Below are 15,602 nucleotides of genomic sequence, written 5' to 3' on the forward strand. Positions count from 1 at the left end.
ACTTTTATTTTATTTTACCACAGTGTTTTATTTAAATAAGGATTTAGGTCACTTAATTCTAACAGAAATACTATCTATGGTTTAACTATGGGTTAGAAGATAATGACATTACTCAGCATATCATATCATATGGAAGAAATGCGAAGAGGTTGAGAGTGACAACCAGCAAAATGAGTCGGTCTGTGAAGCCCTACATGTTTGTTGATAATTAGAATCAAAACTTGTACTATTGTTCTACGAAGGTGTAGAACATAGAATAAAACTAGTTGCCAACCCATATGACATTCTTTAGTTTTTGCTTTCAGCAAGTGAGGAAGACCTCAATTTCTCAATATTCATGCGACCATTGGTTGAATAGAAGCAGTAACCAGTCTTAGATAGAAGCATTCAAGCGACCATAGTCACCAAATATAGACTACAGACTTGAAACTTTTTTTTTCTTTTTGCTTTTTAGTCAAACACCTCCTGGGAAGCCAACTCTTCAACAACCATGAGAAGAAAGAACTTTGAAATGTATAAACCTGTAGAATGCTATTCTAGATATTATAAACATTGTCAGAATATAGAATTTTATATATTTGTTCATGGATTTCGTAACTAAAATGAGAATGCAGTAAAAAAGATCTAACACTAGTTATAGGTAGAGCGTCTGAAGACTTTTGCACCAAGGATAAGGGTTGATTGGAAATTTTAGTATAATGGCAGTTTTGGCCTTGAAACCGCACACTATACCGAGGGTAATGTTAGAAAACTTGTAGCACAAGTAAGAAAATTAAGAAGACTAAATTTAAGATTTGTGGGTGCTCAAATATCCATATTTTGATATTCTACATGTAACACAACAAGTATTTGTTATTTACAGAATTTGTTATCTAAATTCTTTATACTATGTATTTCTTAACAATGTAGAATACTAACATCATTATATCTATGTTCCTTTCTATGCCAATAACATGCCATCACAGTTGAAGTCTATGATAGAAAATAAGTAGTGTTGAAAATGGCCAACCATGCTGCTGTTATGTTTTTATTGAAGTGCATGCTGCTTTGATGATTTTGTTGAGTGCATACAACCTGTATGCATGCTGCAGCAATTGTACATGTTGCAGCAACATATTTTCTGTTTTAGTTGCAATGTAATTTAGTTTGGTTGAAAATGAACTTAGTTGTTGATGTTTTGATGGGTTTAGGGGATGATTGAGTTGATAAGTCAGCTTATCCCATATGTACAAGCAATGTTTTAATAGTCCCAATGCTGACTAGTGGGGTTAGTTGAATATTTGGTGATATATTTTGACTATAAATGTATTGTTTTCATATTGAATGAGTAAACAGATTGTGTTGGAACTAGGAACTAAGAACAAAGAACAAAGATGAAGCCGGATAGAACAATTTACTTGCTCACAAACGTGCAGCAAGGAAGCAATCTACTTTACACAAGTGATATGCTTACTCATTCAATATGAAAACAATACATTTATAGTCAAAATACATCACCAAATACTACCTACTACTACTAAATAGCCTAGTAACTTGATAAACATAGCTTGTACACATAAACAAGCCACCTAAACTAGTCATTCAACACCTAATGTATCAAGTTGTCATCAACTTGTTCATTTTCAACTAGTTTGATTACAATGAAACTAAAGAGAAAACCTTGCTGTTACAGCAAGCATAAGTGCTGCAGCATGTTTACAAGCTGCATGCACTTCAACCAAAAATATCACAGCAGCATGGTTGGCCAATTTTCAATAGATTGCTTCCTTGCTGCACATTTGTGAGCAAGTAAATTGTTGAATGCCTCCTTGCTGCACGTTTGTGAGCAAGTAAATTGTTCTTTGTTTCTTCATGCTTTGTTCAATGTCTTCTTCTCTTCTTTTGCTGCTGCCAAAACCCCAACAAATAGGTAGCAGCTGCAATTTTCTTGCAATGAGATGCTTTTACTTGACCCCATATTTCCAAAATACTGGAAAACCTTCTCTATATGGAAATAAGCCGAATTTCCATGCAAATAGGTATTGTTAATGCATGGAACCCTTTCTAATCAGGAAGGCAAATCATATGTTAAACTGGAAGATAGAATTCGGCTGAAATTATCCACACAGCATCAGAAACAAAATTCATGAAACGGAAGAGTTTCTCTAAAAGAAATTTGGCATTAATTTATATATTGGTTACATAATTTAATTCAGTTGGCAAGGGCATGGGGTTGCAGAAAATAATCCACCTTATACACTTGCATCCTAAACTTAAAATTGGAAGGTGTTAGTTGAGCTAAAGTTCAGTCAATCTCTGCTTGTTTAGCCAATCTTCACATCATTTCTTCTCAAGAGCTTTGCAGATTGCAAGTGAGATTAATGAAAGCTTCTTCATTGCAAGGGATTGTCAAAGCACCCATAGGGTGATTGAAACCAAACTCTTCTTCTACTTGACTCAACAAATTCTTAAATGAAGGATGCTTCAACAATGATACAGGGACAACAAATTTCTTCTTTTCATCGGCTTCTCCAACATAAACAGCAAAGTGGCCTTTGGGCACCACTGCCGTCTCCAAAGATGAAAAAATCCGTTTAAGACTTGGCTTAGCACTGACAATTCTTGGCAAGCGGAAACCCATGGTTTTTGTGAAATTGTTAAGATGAGGAAATATGTGGAGTTGGATTTTAGATAACTAGCTACCAAAGCTTTTGGCACTGGGTGAAGCCATCCATTGGAATTTGTATTTATAAAGAGCAAATGTTGTATGGTCAGCTTGCTCAGGCTAATTGAGTGGTGAAGAGATAATGGTTTGGAGACATGTATTGGGAGGAATCACATGGCCTTGCATCCCAGCAAATCATTTCATTTTGACAAGTTTGGTACCTTAGAGCTCACCATTCAATGAAACCAACAATAATGGCCCACTTTGAAATACTATTATCATTGAATCAAGTCCAGAAGATGACTACTTTACTTAGCAGGTCATATGGATGAAACGCAATGAAGTGGAGACCAGAAAAATATCAACATAATCTTCTCCACTAGCGACTACTAGTCGGTATTGTCAAGCCCTACGTGTTTGCTGATAATTAGGATTTTAAATACCATAGCTACTTGTATTATTTGTTCTACAATTATTACTATGTTGAACACATAATTAAACAATTTACTAGTCCATGTGACATTGTTTGGTGCATTCAACTAGGAAAGAAGACCTTAAGAACTTGATCAGTTGAGCCTCGAATTTTAAAATATGATTGGTTAAGCTAAAGCACGAACCAACCTTGTAATCCAATATATTATTGTTAGTCCTCCAGAACCACTGAATGTAGAATGTAGAGATCCATGGATTATACAAAGAATCATTTCTTTTAGTTGAACTGAAATCTTTTTCTTTTAAAAAATGTCTAGGAAAGTCAACTCCTCACCTATCATGAGGATAAGGACTTTCTAGTCTAAAGAATGGTCAACCCACAAGTATGTGAAAATCCTTGATTTATTGAAGTATGCACTGTGTCCTGGATTTCTTTAATAATCCCAAAGTATTCAACTTATGTTATTTATGTTTGATGTTTTACTGAGCAAAACCTGCTGCTGAACACTTTCTTTTATATAGGAAAAACAAATGTAATTACTAGTATGAGAAATAAAATGCCAAGTAAATTGATCGAATTGTCAAAAGGCTTAATTCTAGGATTAGAAGAACTGGAGTGTGGGAACAGAACTGAATATGAAAGAAATAATAATATAGGTCGCCAGCAATACGAGTCATGTCTTTTCTTTCATCGGATAATCATATGTTTTTTGCACAGATGGGGTTTTTTCCTGTTTTAGTCTCACCCCATATCTGATCTAAAATGTGGATACAGGCAATCTAGAGACTGAAAACAATTGTCTCTTCCATTTGTTTTGCTATGGAATAGTGTGAATTTTCTTTACCATAACAACTGAAAATGATTTTCTTTTAAGCTATTTGAGTTCTCCATTGACTCTCGATGATTGATTTAATGACTTCAAATGCCAATATTTGAGAATTCCTATTCCACCTCATTTGTGACAAATAAAAAATAAAAATCCCGCTTCAAAAAGGCCAAAAGAAAGAGGAAAACTAATATGTACATTTGGTGTTCCTAGTATAAAAAGAAGAAGAAAAAAAGTATATGTTGGCTTCTCTTATGGTGTATCCAAGCGAGAATTTATATCAATGAACATATCTTTGTCAGAGGGAATTGTCAAACCACCCATTGGATGATTAAAACCAAACTCTTCTTAATCTATGTTTAGCAAATCTACTATGCCATACCTTTTCGGTTGATCAAATTACAAGATTTCATAGTTTCTGTTGTGTTGGGAGACCTTTTGAGAGGTTGTAATGTGAAGAATTGAGTTAGGTTTGATTTGTAGTCTAAATATGTTGCTATATATAGAAGAATGGTAAACAACAAAAATAAAAAAATCCTCTAAAACATGGAAATAAGTGGCATTGCTTTGGTTTCTTTAGGATATTGTTCAGTAAGTTTCACATGGCCTTGTCTTTATGATCTTCTATGGGATTAAGGGTTGAAATCATAGTGAGGTCTATTTGTTGGCAAACAATGTGCCCTACAATTTTGAAAGAAAACCAACCAGTGGGCAGCACAAGATTGGAAAGGAGCAGTTGGGTATTTGATGTAGATAGAGAAGAAATTAACAATGAAAGTTAGATATGGATGTAGATGCTTAAATAATGGACAGGCATGGTTGAGAGCCATGAGGCTGCTATAGCAAAGGACTCTTTAATCTTCAGCTTAAACTTTAGAGGACAATGGGGGTCAGGCTCCTACATTACCATAAGCATTCTCCTTAATAATTAGTCTGGCCTGGCCAACAACTTAAAATGGGAAAAATATGGTCAATAGAGAACAGGCTAAAGATTGGAAAAGGACTGATGGGCGCTCAAGATTTTAAACATATGAGAAGCTCTTTGAACTTGGATAGAATATGCTTCAGACTTGATTAAAAGGATCATTTTCCCTGCAATGAAATGCTAATATCAGTTGGCATTTGCAGGACAAAGCCTTGTGAAGTACCCCCTGGTAGCTTGTACTAGTAGCTCTCGCCACAACTAGACCTATCTAGAACCATCAAATTGACGCTTGAAGATCAGTGATCAAATTGATTTGCAGACAAACAAAAGGAAAAAAAAAGATTGGCAGCCAACTCTGTTTTGAAAGGCCATTTCCACAAACTTTAACTTCGTCAGTTTCCATTGTGGCAGCATTGAGCAATCAACATGGTAAGGGCAAAGTCTCATTATGTGGCCAGCATTGCAACAAGCCTTGCAATGGATGGACCATACTTTACCTCCAATATCTTCACAGGCAGTTCCTAAACTTTGCCCATCATACCAAACAAAACTAACCTTCATGGTTTGTTCTAAACCCTTTGGCATAAGAAGACTGAGGCCTGGTTCGTTTTAACCCAAATTTAATGCAAATCCATTCCTGATGATTTTCCTTCTTTCAAGTTTCAACTAACCTATTTTCCTGGGAAAAATATTTATGGTTACTTTCCATAAGAAAGCGAGGAGGATTGCAGGCTTGGGTTGGAACGAGATTTGGATGTTTTCAGGTGTGCTACCAATAGCTACATGTTCATCAGACACGACAACTGGTGTAAAGGACCAATATGAACTGAACAGTGTATTTAACAAGAGGAAATTTTGAGAATAGAACCGCTGTACTTTGTATTAAAACAATTTCTCAGAAGAGTATTCATTTGAATCATCTCTTTCTACCAAATGAATAGAAGGATGTACATGAATGGTCAAAAATTGTATCAGCTGATTAAATTTCTTTTATCAGTTGGCTACTAATGCAAGCTTGAAGTGAGATCAACAAAAACCTCTTCTCTGCAAGGAATAGTGAGACCACCCATTGGATGATTGAATCAAAATTCTTCCTCAGCTATACTTAACAACTTCTGAAACGAAGGCTGATTCAAGAATGAGATTGGAACTATGAATCTCTTCTTTTGGCTCTCCCCAACATACACTGCAATGTATCCTTTGGGAACAACCGTTGAGTCCGAGGCTGCTTGATTTGCAAACAGTTTAGAATGACGAAGAATCTGCTTAGCATGCATAATTCTTGGCACACGGATAGCCATTGCTGTTAGTAACTTGAGTGGGAAGAATAATAATGGAAAAGACTCAAAAAGATGAATGGAAAGATTTGCTTGTAGAGGAGGATATGAGAATTCCTTGGTTGTGATTTGGATAATGCAGTTGTATATATAGATGGAAGAATGTATATGGGATATTAATGAATTGCAGATTGAGTGGTTACCATGCATTCTGGTGGGGTTTGGAAATTGCTCAAGAGGGTGTCACATGGTATTGTCCCCAAATGGCCAATGCTTACAAATCAATATTAGGGCTGAAAATTCATACTGTTGTCTGTTGACAAAACAGTGTGCCCTACAGATTAGAAAATAAACAATCCATGACTGTGAAAAAGATTGCCTTCATTAATAACTCTGGCCTGGTCTAAAACTTATAATGGGGAAAAAATGGCCAATGGCGAACAGGCTAAAGATTGGAAACTGGCACTCAAGATTTTAAGTATAGAAAGCTCTTTGAGCTTGGCTAAACATGCTTCGGACAAAAAGGAAATATGAACAAGAAAATGTTGGAAAGGATTAGACTAATTGGATAAGTAAAGCCGAAAAAGAGAATAGGGTACGCTGCAAAGCTGGATGCATGAAATAAATTTTAATTTAACATGGAAGCAACCAAAAATAAATGGTTGTGATAGAAGCTATGTTCAATAAGCCAAGGTTATCTAGTAGTATGTAATATGCACCTTGTCCTAGGATTTTTGATAGATCTATGGTGAATATTATTAGTATATACCGTCCCTTCAAATGATACTTGATTAAAAAGATATATTTTTTCCCTGCAATAAAATGCTAATATCAGATCTATTCAGAACCACCAAATTGACACTTGAAGATCAGTGACACTTAAAATAGTGGCTTGATACACGTCTTGGAGCTTGTCCTATTGCTTCGTTTTTCTGTTCGAGTTATTGTTCGTGTTCTGTTCGTGTATTCGAGATTTTCCTCGCTTGAGGTTCCGCACTAACAACAAATCCATGTAATATACATGAAGTTCAGATGATCAGTAGTCTAAGTGCTTCTAATGTCATTTGTTACTTTCCAGACCAATAATATACCATCATAGCAGAAACTATGGCAGCAAACAAGGTACGCGTAGTATCCGCACACATGGCAGCAAACAAGGTACGCGTAGTATCCGCACATATTTGAATTCAACAGCCCCGAATTCAGTAACATAGGGTGAAGTGACAAAATGAAACAGCACACATTAACCATCAGAAACGAAATTCATGAAAAGAACGAGTCAACTTTTTGTTTTTCCTAAGTGGTCATTTATATATTTGTTAGATTAAGTACACAAGGGCGGGCATGGGATCGCAGAAAACAATCCACCATATACACTCGCTTTCCTAAAAGAATCTATCTCTGCTTGGTTAGCCATTTTCATACATTTTATATCATTTCTTCCTATGAGCTTTCCAGATTGCAGGTGAGTTCAATGAATGCTTCTTCGTTGCAGGGGACAGTCAGAGCACCCATAGGATGATTAAATCCATACTCTTCTTCAGCTTGACTCAGTAAATTCTGGAATGAAGGATGCTTCAGGAATGAGAGTGGGACAACAAATCTCTTCCTTTCAGCTTCTCCAACATAAACAGCAAAGTGGCCTTTAGGTACCGTTGTTGTCTCCGAAGATGAAAGAGTCCGTTTTAGATTCTTCTTAGCACTAACAATTCTCTGCAAGTGCAAACCCATTACTTTGTGATTTGTGATTTTTTCTTTTACAAGTACTTGACTGTCTAGGAATGGCTTTGGCAATTGGCACAGAGAGAGCAAATTCTTTATGGTCATTGGTAAGCAGTCACAGGCAAATTGAATGGTGAAGACTGAAGAAAGAGTACCTTAGAGACGTATGTTGTGAGGAATCACGTGGCCTTGAGCCCCAACAAAGAATAACATTTTGACAAAGTAGGTACCTTAGTCTATTCTGTTGCAATCTATAATAGGCCACCATTCGATGAAACCGACAATCATGGCCCATTTCAAATACTATATATCGTTCAACCATGGCCAGATGATAATGACTTTACGTAGCAGATTATATGGATGAAATATCATGAAGCAAAATAATCAAAATAATCATATCCACTAGCGACTATGAGTCAGTATGCAAGGCCCTAAATGTTTGGTAATGATAAGGATCAAAGACCAGACTTGCTTATGCTGTTTGTTCTGTATGAATCTTTCGGTGATGATAAGTATCAAAGACCAGCCTTGCTTGTATGATCGAGTGGTTTTAGGAAACTTTGGTGGGTGAAATTTTGATTTTAAGGGATGATAAGTTGAAAACAAGCTCTAAAACATCCTAGAAATGATGTTATGCCAATTATGTCTAGAATCACTAAATATTGACTCCAGACATACATGGATTCTACAATGAAAGTTTGAATTAGTTGATCCTGTCAACTACAATTTGTATCAGGAACTTGTACGCAAAGCAAAAGTCAACCCTCGAGTAACTCTAACGTGCACACCCCACCTTGATGCTGAAGTGTCCAAGTGCGTGCCATTTTCGTATTAACTAATCAATAGCTGAGCTGATCATTAATTTGCCTTATTGCACTGCTTCCGGACAAGTTCTAAGTTACATTAATGCTACAGTTGGTAATAGCCTGAAATGAGATTATATTCCACCATGACAAAAAGGATCCATGTCTTCCATGGAATTGTAAGAAGTATGGCTAGGTTTTCGGTAATTAACTCTATAAACTGCTTTTATTGGGTTTAATCTAATGTCATTTGGCCAATTCCCTCGTAATAGATATTAGATAATGAGCCCTAATATGTAAGTAAGAAAATACGAAACGGAGAAAGAAATGATAGACCGCAAGCAAGTGGCAGATCACTTCTGTAAGGTATAAATTCTGTGAACTGATTAATATTTTACCATCTGGCAGAAGTCGTAGTGTCGAATAGATAGGGACTGTACATATAAAAATCCAAACACTTCTTCAACTAGACAAAACAAGCTCTGACATGAAGGCTGCTTCAAGTAGGAGATTGGAACAACAAATCTCTTCTTTCGAGTCTCTCCATATAGACAGCTAAATGGCCTCCAGGCAAGACAGTGGTCTCTCTGGAAACAAAAAGAATGTTCCAAACAAACTTCTTAGCTTTAACAAACCTAGGAACAGGGAAAGCCTTGACTTAATTAATTTGCATCTCTTTAAAGTTAATTGGATATTGAGATATATGTCTTAAGTTTTGGATAACAGGAAAAGGTGAAAAGAATTGCTGTATAGCAATACGTGGCATACGTGAATTTATATTCCAAAGTTTCTTTGACCAGTAAATGACAGTAATTTAAGTGGTGAAGATAGGACTCACTTTAAAGGGTTTTGTTTAAGGTCGACATATGTCATGAGTCACATGGATTTGCCTTCCACTAGCTACATTGGTAAGATTTCCAAAGATATGCTAATATAACTTTTTCAATCATGAATTATCATGGCCTACCAATCCATAGAAAAGAAAAAGAGAAATTTATGGTGGTCCAGCTGAAATTCTTCTGAATTTCTCATGGACTATATGATTACAATGCATGTCCAAGGCCAACATATCAATGGGTGAAAGTCTGAAAGAAGAAAACTGCTATAGACTATATGCAGATCAAACTATTCATTGTTTTGCTAAATGGCATGCCAATACATAGTTGCATGCATGTTTCCTGATTCACTAAATGATCAATTCTGTTGGTGCAAGAGGCAGCAGCAAGCTGATTTCAGCTTTGCTTAAACAGCAAGTCTCGAGGCTTGCAGCAGAAACAATCAAGGAAAAAAAAACTTACAATGGAAAACAGAAAAGAAAGAGAGAGATTTGAATGAAAATGAGCTGAATTTTCATTAACCTTTTAAGAAGGCATGATGCCAATACATATAAGGGATTACAATAGCAAAACAAACAAGTTACCACCTAATAACTTACCTAACACCACTAATTTGCCTAGTAACTTGGTAAACTTGTTTGAATACATAAACAGCTACCTAAACTTGTCATTCATCACTTAGTTACATCAAAATGCAGCTACCAACTAAGTTTGATCCTAACTAAATACAAAACATTCATTTAAAGAAACTAAATGAATAGCTTCAGCTTGCTGCACCAATTTGCTATTGAAGCACGTTCCCTGCATGGCCACCTTTGCTGCTGCATGGGAGCTGACTTCAACACTCCTCCTCAGCTTCTATGCAGCAGACTCCTAGTTCCCTCTTTAGGCTTAGAAATCTTGATACACCAAGAGACTTTGTGAAGATATCAGCAATCTGATTTTCAGAGCTGCAATGAATCAGCTCAATTTCTCGAGCTTGTTCCATCTCCCTTATCACATGCAGTTTAATATCGAAGTGTTTTGTCCTACCATGGAAGACAGGATTTTTGGCAATAGCAACTGCTGACTTGTTGTCACAATGTATCACAGTTGCTTCATTCTGGTGTAGGTTTAAATCACTCAAAATTTTTCTCAGCCACACAGCTTGATTAACAGCATTAGCAGCTGCTACATACTCAGCTTCAGCTGTTGACTGAGCCACCATTGTTTGTTTTCTTGAGCTCCAACAAATCATTGCAGAGCCAAGTGTAAAAGCATAACCAGAGGTGCTCTTCATGTCATCTTTTGAACCAGCCCAATCGCTGTCTGTATAGCCAATCAATTTCAACTCCTTGACCCTTTTGAAACATATACCATGGTTCAAGGTACCTTTGATATACCTCAGAACCCTTTTTCCTGCTTTGTAATGCTGCTGATTACAGCAATGCATGAATCGTGACAGCATGCTCACAGCAAATAGAATATCAGGTCTTGTTGCTGTCAAATACAACAAACAGCCAATAAGGCTTCTATAATCTGTTTCACAGACAGATTCATGTTCCTCTTGGCTCGATAGCTTCATGCCAATAGCCATTGGTGTGCTCATTGGTTTACAATTCTCCATTGAGAATTTAGCCAGCACTTTCAAGGCAAATGTCTTTTGTTTCAAGAGGGTTCCTCCTTCTACTTGATTGACTTCCATTCCTAGGAAATATGTCATCAATCCTAGGTCTGACATCTCAAACATTTCCTTCATTTTTGTTTTGAAATCAGCCAACATAAACTTGTCTCCTCCAGTCACTAGAAGATCATCAACATACAGTGACACAATAAGCTGTGTTTCAGCTCCATTCCTCTTAACATAGAGTGTTGGCTCACTAGCACTCCTTTCAAATCCCAAACTGACCAGGTATGAGTCAATTCGAGCATACCAGGCTCGAGGGGCCTGTTTTAGGCCATACAAGGCCTTTCTTAGCCTATACACGAAATGTTCCTTACCAGGCATTATAAAACCTGGGGGTTGCTCGATATATATCTCCTCTTCTAAGAATCCATTAAGGAATGCAGACTTGACATCCATTTGGTGGATTGTCCACTGGTTCTGAGCAGCAACTGCAATCAGCAATCTGATTGTATCGAGTCTGGCTACTGGAGCAAATGTTTCCAAGTAGTCCAGACCATACCTTTGACTGAAGCCCTTCACAACTAGCCTGGCCTTTAGCTTGTTTAAATTTCCATCTGCATTGTGCTTCACTCGATAGACCCATTTTACACCAATGGTCTTTCTGTTGGCAGGCTTTTTAACCAACTCCCATGTCTGGTTCTTCACAATCATGTTGATTTCATCAACCATAGCCTGTTTCCAACCTTCATCTGCTTCAGCTTCTTCAAAACTACTAGGTTCTGCTATAGCAGCTTGTGCTCTTTCATAAATCTCATCTAGCGGTCTTGTGCCTCTCACAGGCGCATCATCAACATCCATTTTAAGACCAAGGTGCTCGAGTTCAGCTTGATTAGGCACCAGGTCTTCTGAAGCAGCTTCTGGTTTACTCTTTTCCCAATTCCAGCAAGCCTTCTCATCGAAGATGACATCTCTGCTCACTTGGACTTTGTTTGTCAAAGGATCCAGCACCCTGTAGCCCTTCTTAACTGAGCTATAGCCTATAAGAACACCTGGTTGAGCCCTTTCAGAGAGCTTGTCTCTATTTGCTGCTGGTATTTGTGCATAACACAGGCAACCAAACACTTTCCGATATGCCAATGAAGGCTTGAAACCGAACCAAGCCTTGAAAGGTGTCTTGGATGCAAGAGCTTTAGTAGGAAGCCTATTTTGAAGGTAGACAGCAGTGTTTACTGCCTCAGCCCACATGGTCTTGGGCAGTTTCTTCTCAAACAGCAGGCACCTGGCCATATCCATCAAGCTTCTGTTCTTTCTTTCTGATACCCCATTCTGCTGAGGTGTGTAGACATTTGTAAGCTGGTGTTTGATACCAGCATCATTGCAAATGGCTTGAAACTGAGCTGAAGTGTACTCAGTGCCATTGTCTGACCTTATCGATTTCAGCTTGCAACCTGTTTCTGTCTCTACTGCAGTTTTAAACTTCACAAACACTTGAGCTACCTCAGACTTGTGTTTTAAGAAGAAAATCCAGCAAAACCTTGTAAAATCATCAATGAAGAGGATGAAATACCTGTTTTTGCTGAGTGATTCAGTTCTCATTGGGCCACATACATCAGAGTGCACCAGCTGCAGTCTTTTAAAAGCTCTCCAAGCTGAATTTGTAGGAAACGGCAGTCTTGCCTGTTTCCCCATTTGGCAAACTTCACACACATCATCATGCTTTACTGAGCTGGTAAAGTTTTCTGCCAAGCCCTCTTTGGCCATTCGAGCCAATGATCTGAAGTTGGCATGTCCGAGCCTTTGATGCCAAAGCTTGGAATCATCAACAGAAGCTGTGTATGCTGACTTTGAGTCATTTGGCCAGTGCACCTCAAAGCATTTGCTAGTCATTGTGACTTTTATAAGGCTTGATCCACTTGGATCAGTAATCTGGCACTGTTTGTCCTTGAACACAACAGAATAGCCTTTCTCGAGCAATTGAGCTATGCTGAGAAGGTTTCTGTCAATCTCAGGTACCAAAAGCACATTTGGAATAATCTTGTTGCCTGTAGGAGTACTTATCAGCACCTCTCCTCTTCCTTCAGCCCTTATGAACTGACCATTTCCAACCTTGACCTTGGTTTTGCAACTTCTATCCAAGGTTTTAAACAAGGAGGCATCTGGTGACATGTGGTTAGTGCAACCACTGTCCAATAACCAGCCTTTTGAGCATTTCTTCTTAGCAGCTAAGCAAGACACAGCAAAGACCTGCTCTTCTTGGTCACTACTGTCTTCAGCTACTCGAGCTTCAACCTTTGGTTGTTGAAATTGGCTCTGCCTTGGCTTGGTTCTATTTTTGCAAACCCTTTCAACATGGCCTTTCTTCTTGCAGTATTGGCATACTGCATCTGGCCTGAACCAGCATCTGCCTTCTGGATGACCTGGCCTTTTGCAATGTCTGCAGGGCTGGTCATTGCTCCTTACAGCATCAGGCTTAGGTCTGCTTTTCCAAGGCTTTTTTTCTCTTGGAGCATTGATGCTCGAGGCTTCTCTGGCCTTAGCATTGAATGCACTTTCCTGGTTGTCTTCAGTTCTGCTAGCTCTCCTTTGTTCCTGAGCATAGAAGGTGTTGATTAGCTCAGTCAAAGAGATGGTAGCAAGGTCTCTTGAGTCCTCTAGAGAGGATATCTTGGCCTCATATCTCTCAGGCAAAGTGGAGAGAACTTTCTCCACTATCCTTGCCTCATCAAAGTGCTCACCAAGGAGCCTTATACTGTTAACCACTGCCATGATTCTGTCTGCATACTGCTTCACTGTTTCTGCTTCCTTCATCTTCAGGTTCTCGAAATCCCTTCTCAAATTCAACAGCTGCTGTTGCCTTGTTCTCTCAGCGCCTTGAAACTCCTCCTTAAGCTTATCCCAGGCCTGTTTTGGAGTCTCACAGGCCATGATTCTGGTGAAGATGACATCTGACACACAGTTCTGGATGCAGGACATGGCTTTGTGCCTTTTGGTCCTCCCATCAGCATGTTGCCTGATCTGAGCTACTGTGGGATTAGCCCTAGTGGTGCTGGCTCAGCATCTGTGTTGACAACTTCCCACAGATCGAAGGCCTGTAGGTAAGTCTTCATCTTGACCAGCCATATGTAAAAGCCTTCTCCATTGAAGACTGGTGGGGCTGCTGGTGAAAATCCTGAAGAAGCCATCAGGTTCCTTGGTTTAAAGCAACAGGTCCACTAAGACAAGGGCTCTAGATACCAATTGTTGGTGCAAGAGGCAGCAGCAAGCTGATTTCAACTTTGCTTAAACAGCAAGTCTCGAGGCTTGCAGCAGAAACAATCAAGGAAGAAAAAAACTTACAATGGAAAACAGAAAAGAAAGAGAGAGATTTGAATGAAAATGAGCTGAATTTTCATTAACCTTTTAAGAAGGCATGATGCCAATACATATAAGGGATTACAATAGCAAAACAAACAAGTTACCACCTAATAACTTACCTAACACTACTAATTTGCCTAGTAACTTGGTAAACTTGTTTGAATACATAAACAGCTACCTAAACTTGTCATTCATCACTTAGTTACATCAAAATGCAGCTACCAACTAAGTTTGATCCTAACTAAATACAAAACATTCATTTAAAGAAACTAAATGAATAGCTTCAGCTTGCTGCACCAATTTGCTATTGAAGCACGTTCCCTGCATGGCCACCTTTGCTGCTGCATGGGAGCTGACTTCAACAAATTCAACTTATATGCACAAATTGGTAGGGAATTATGTTGTATCACACAAAACCATCTGTTGAACAATGTGATTTGTCTCAAGTATAATAATCTCTTTATGTTTGAGGATTTGGCACAAGTTCAGTGATCTCTTTATGTTTGACAGAAACAGGTAGGAAAATCCAGTATTAGTTCATGCATGAATCAAGAACAATACCTATTGATATCCACTAAGAAACTTATTACTTAGTTGTTACAGATTGCTAATGGAAGCTTCATTTTATTCCTTGTTCTTTCAGTTCGTAACCTATTGTAAAGAAAAATCAGAGATAGGAACTTTTGAAAATATGCGGTTGCTGGGAATCATCTGATATTTACCAACAAGAACAGTTTAAAAAGGACATTGATGCTTACACTTCACCTTGATGCATTCATTTGATATAGACCATTCATTCACATTTGGTATTCAAGGCATTTGACATATAGAGCATTAAGAGATTCATAAATTAGACAAAGACCATATATTGAACATTCAAAGATATAATAATATGTGCATGTATGTCATTGACATGTCAACAAGATATGGTACACACTAATTTAACTTGTCGGCAGATAAACCATGATCAAAGTAATGAACCATAAAATCTTTATTATCATTGTTGGTGCAAGAGGTAGCAGCAAGCTGATTTCAGCTTTGCTTAAACAGCAAGTCTCGAGGCTTGCAGCAGAAACAATCAAGGAAGAAAAAACTTACAATGGAAAACAGAAAAGAAAGAGAGAGATTTGAATGAAAATGAGCTGAATTTTCATTAACCTTTTAAGAAGGCATGAT

General features: G+C 37.9%; 2 protein-coding genes and 1 pseudogene across 2 annotated transcripts; all 3 read right to left on the reverse strand.

Moving 5' to 3' along the window:
- Positions 1-1,454: 1,454 nt before the first annotated feature.
- On the reverse strand, positions 1,455-2,813 carry LOC107918314 (auxin-induced protein X15). Its single transcript, XM_016847839.2, has one exon. It carries the CDS (start codon positions 2,618-2,620, stop codon positions 2,330-2,332), a length of 291 nt encoding a protein of 96 aa, XP_016703328.1. The 5' UTR covers positions 2,621-2,813; the 3' UTR covers positions 1,455-2,329.
- A 2,868-nt stretch (positions 2,814-5,681) lies between these two features.
- On the reverse strand, positions 5,682-6,524 carry LOC107918309 (auxin-responsive protein SAUR23-like; annotated as a pseudogene).
- Positions 6,525-6,977: 453 nt separating this feature from the next.
- LOC107918310 (auxin-responsive protein SAUR21) lies at positions 6,978-8,623 on the reverse strand. Its single transcript, XM_016847836.2, has one exon. The coding sequence runs from the start codon at positions 7,930-7,932 to the stop codon at positions 7,549-7,551; it is 384 nt and encodes a 127-aa protein (XP_016703325.1). The 5' UTR covers positions 7,933-8,623; the 3' UTR covers positions 6,978-7,548.
- Positions 8,624-15,602: the final 6,979 nt, after the last annotated feature.

Source organism: Gossypium hirsutum, chromosome D13 (assembly GCF_007990345.1).
Source record: "Gossypium hirsutum isolate 1008001.06 chromosome D13, Gossypium_hirsutum_v2.1, whole genome shotgun sequence".
Classification (NCBI taxonomy): Eukaryota; Viridiplantae; Streptophyta; class Magnoliopsida; order Malvales; family Malvaceae; genus Gossypium; species Gossypium hirsutum.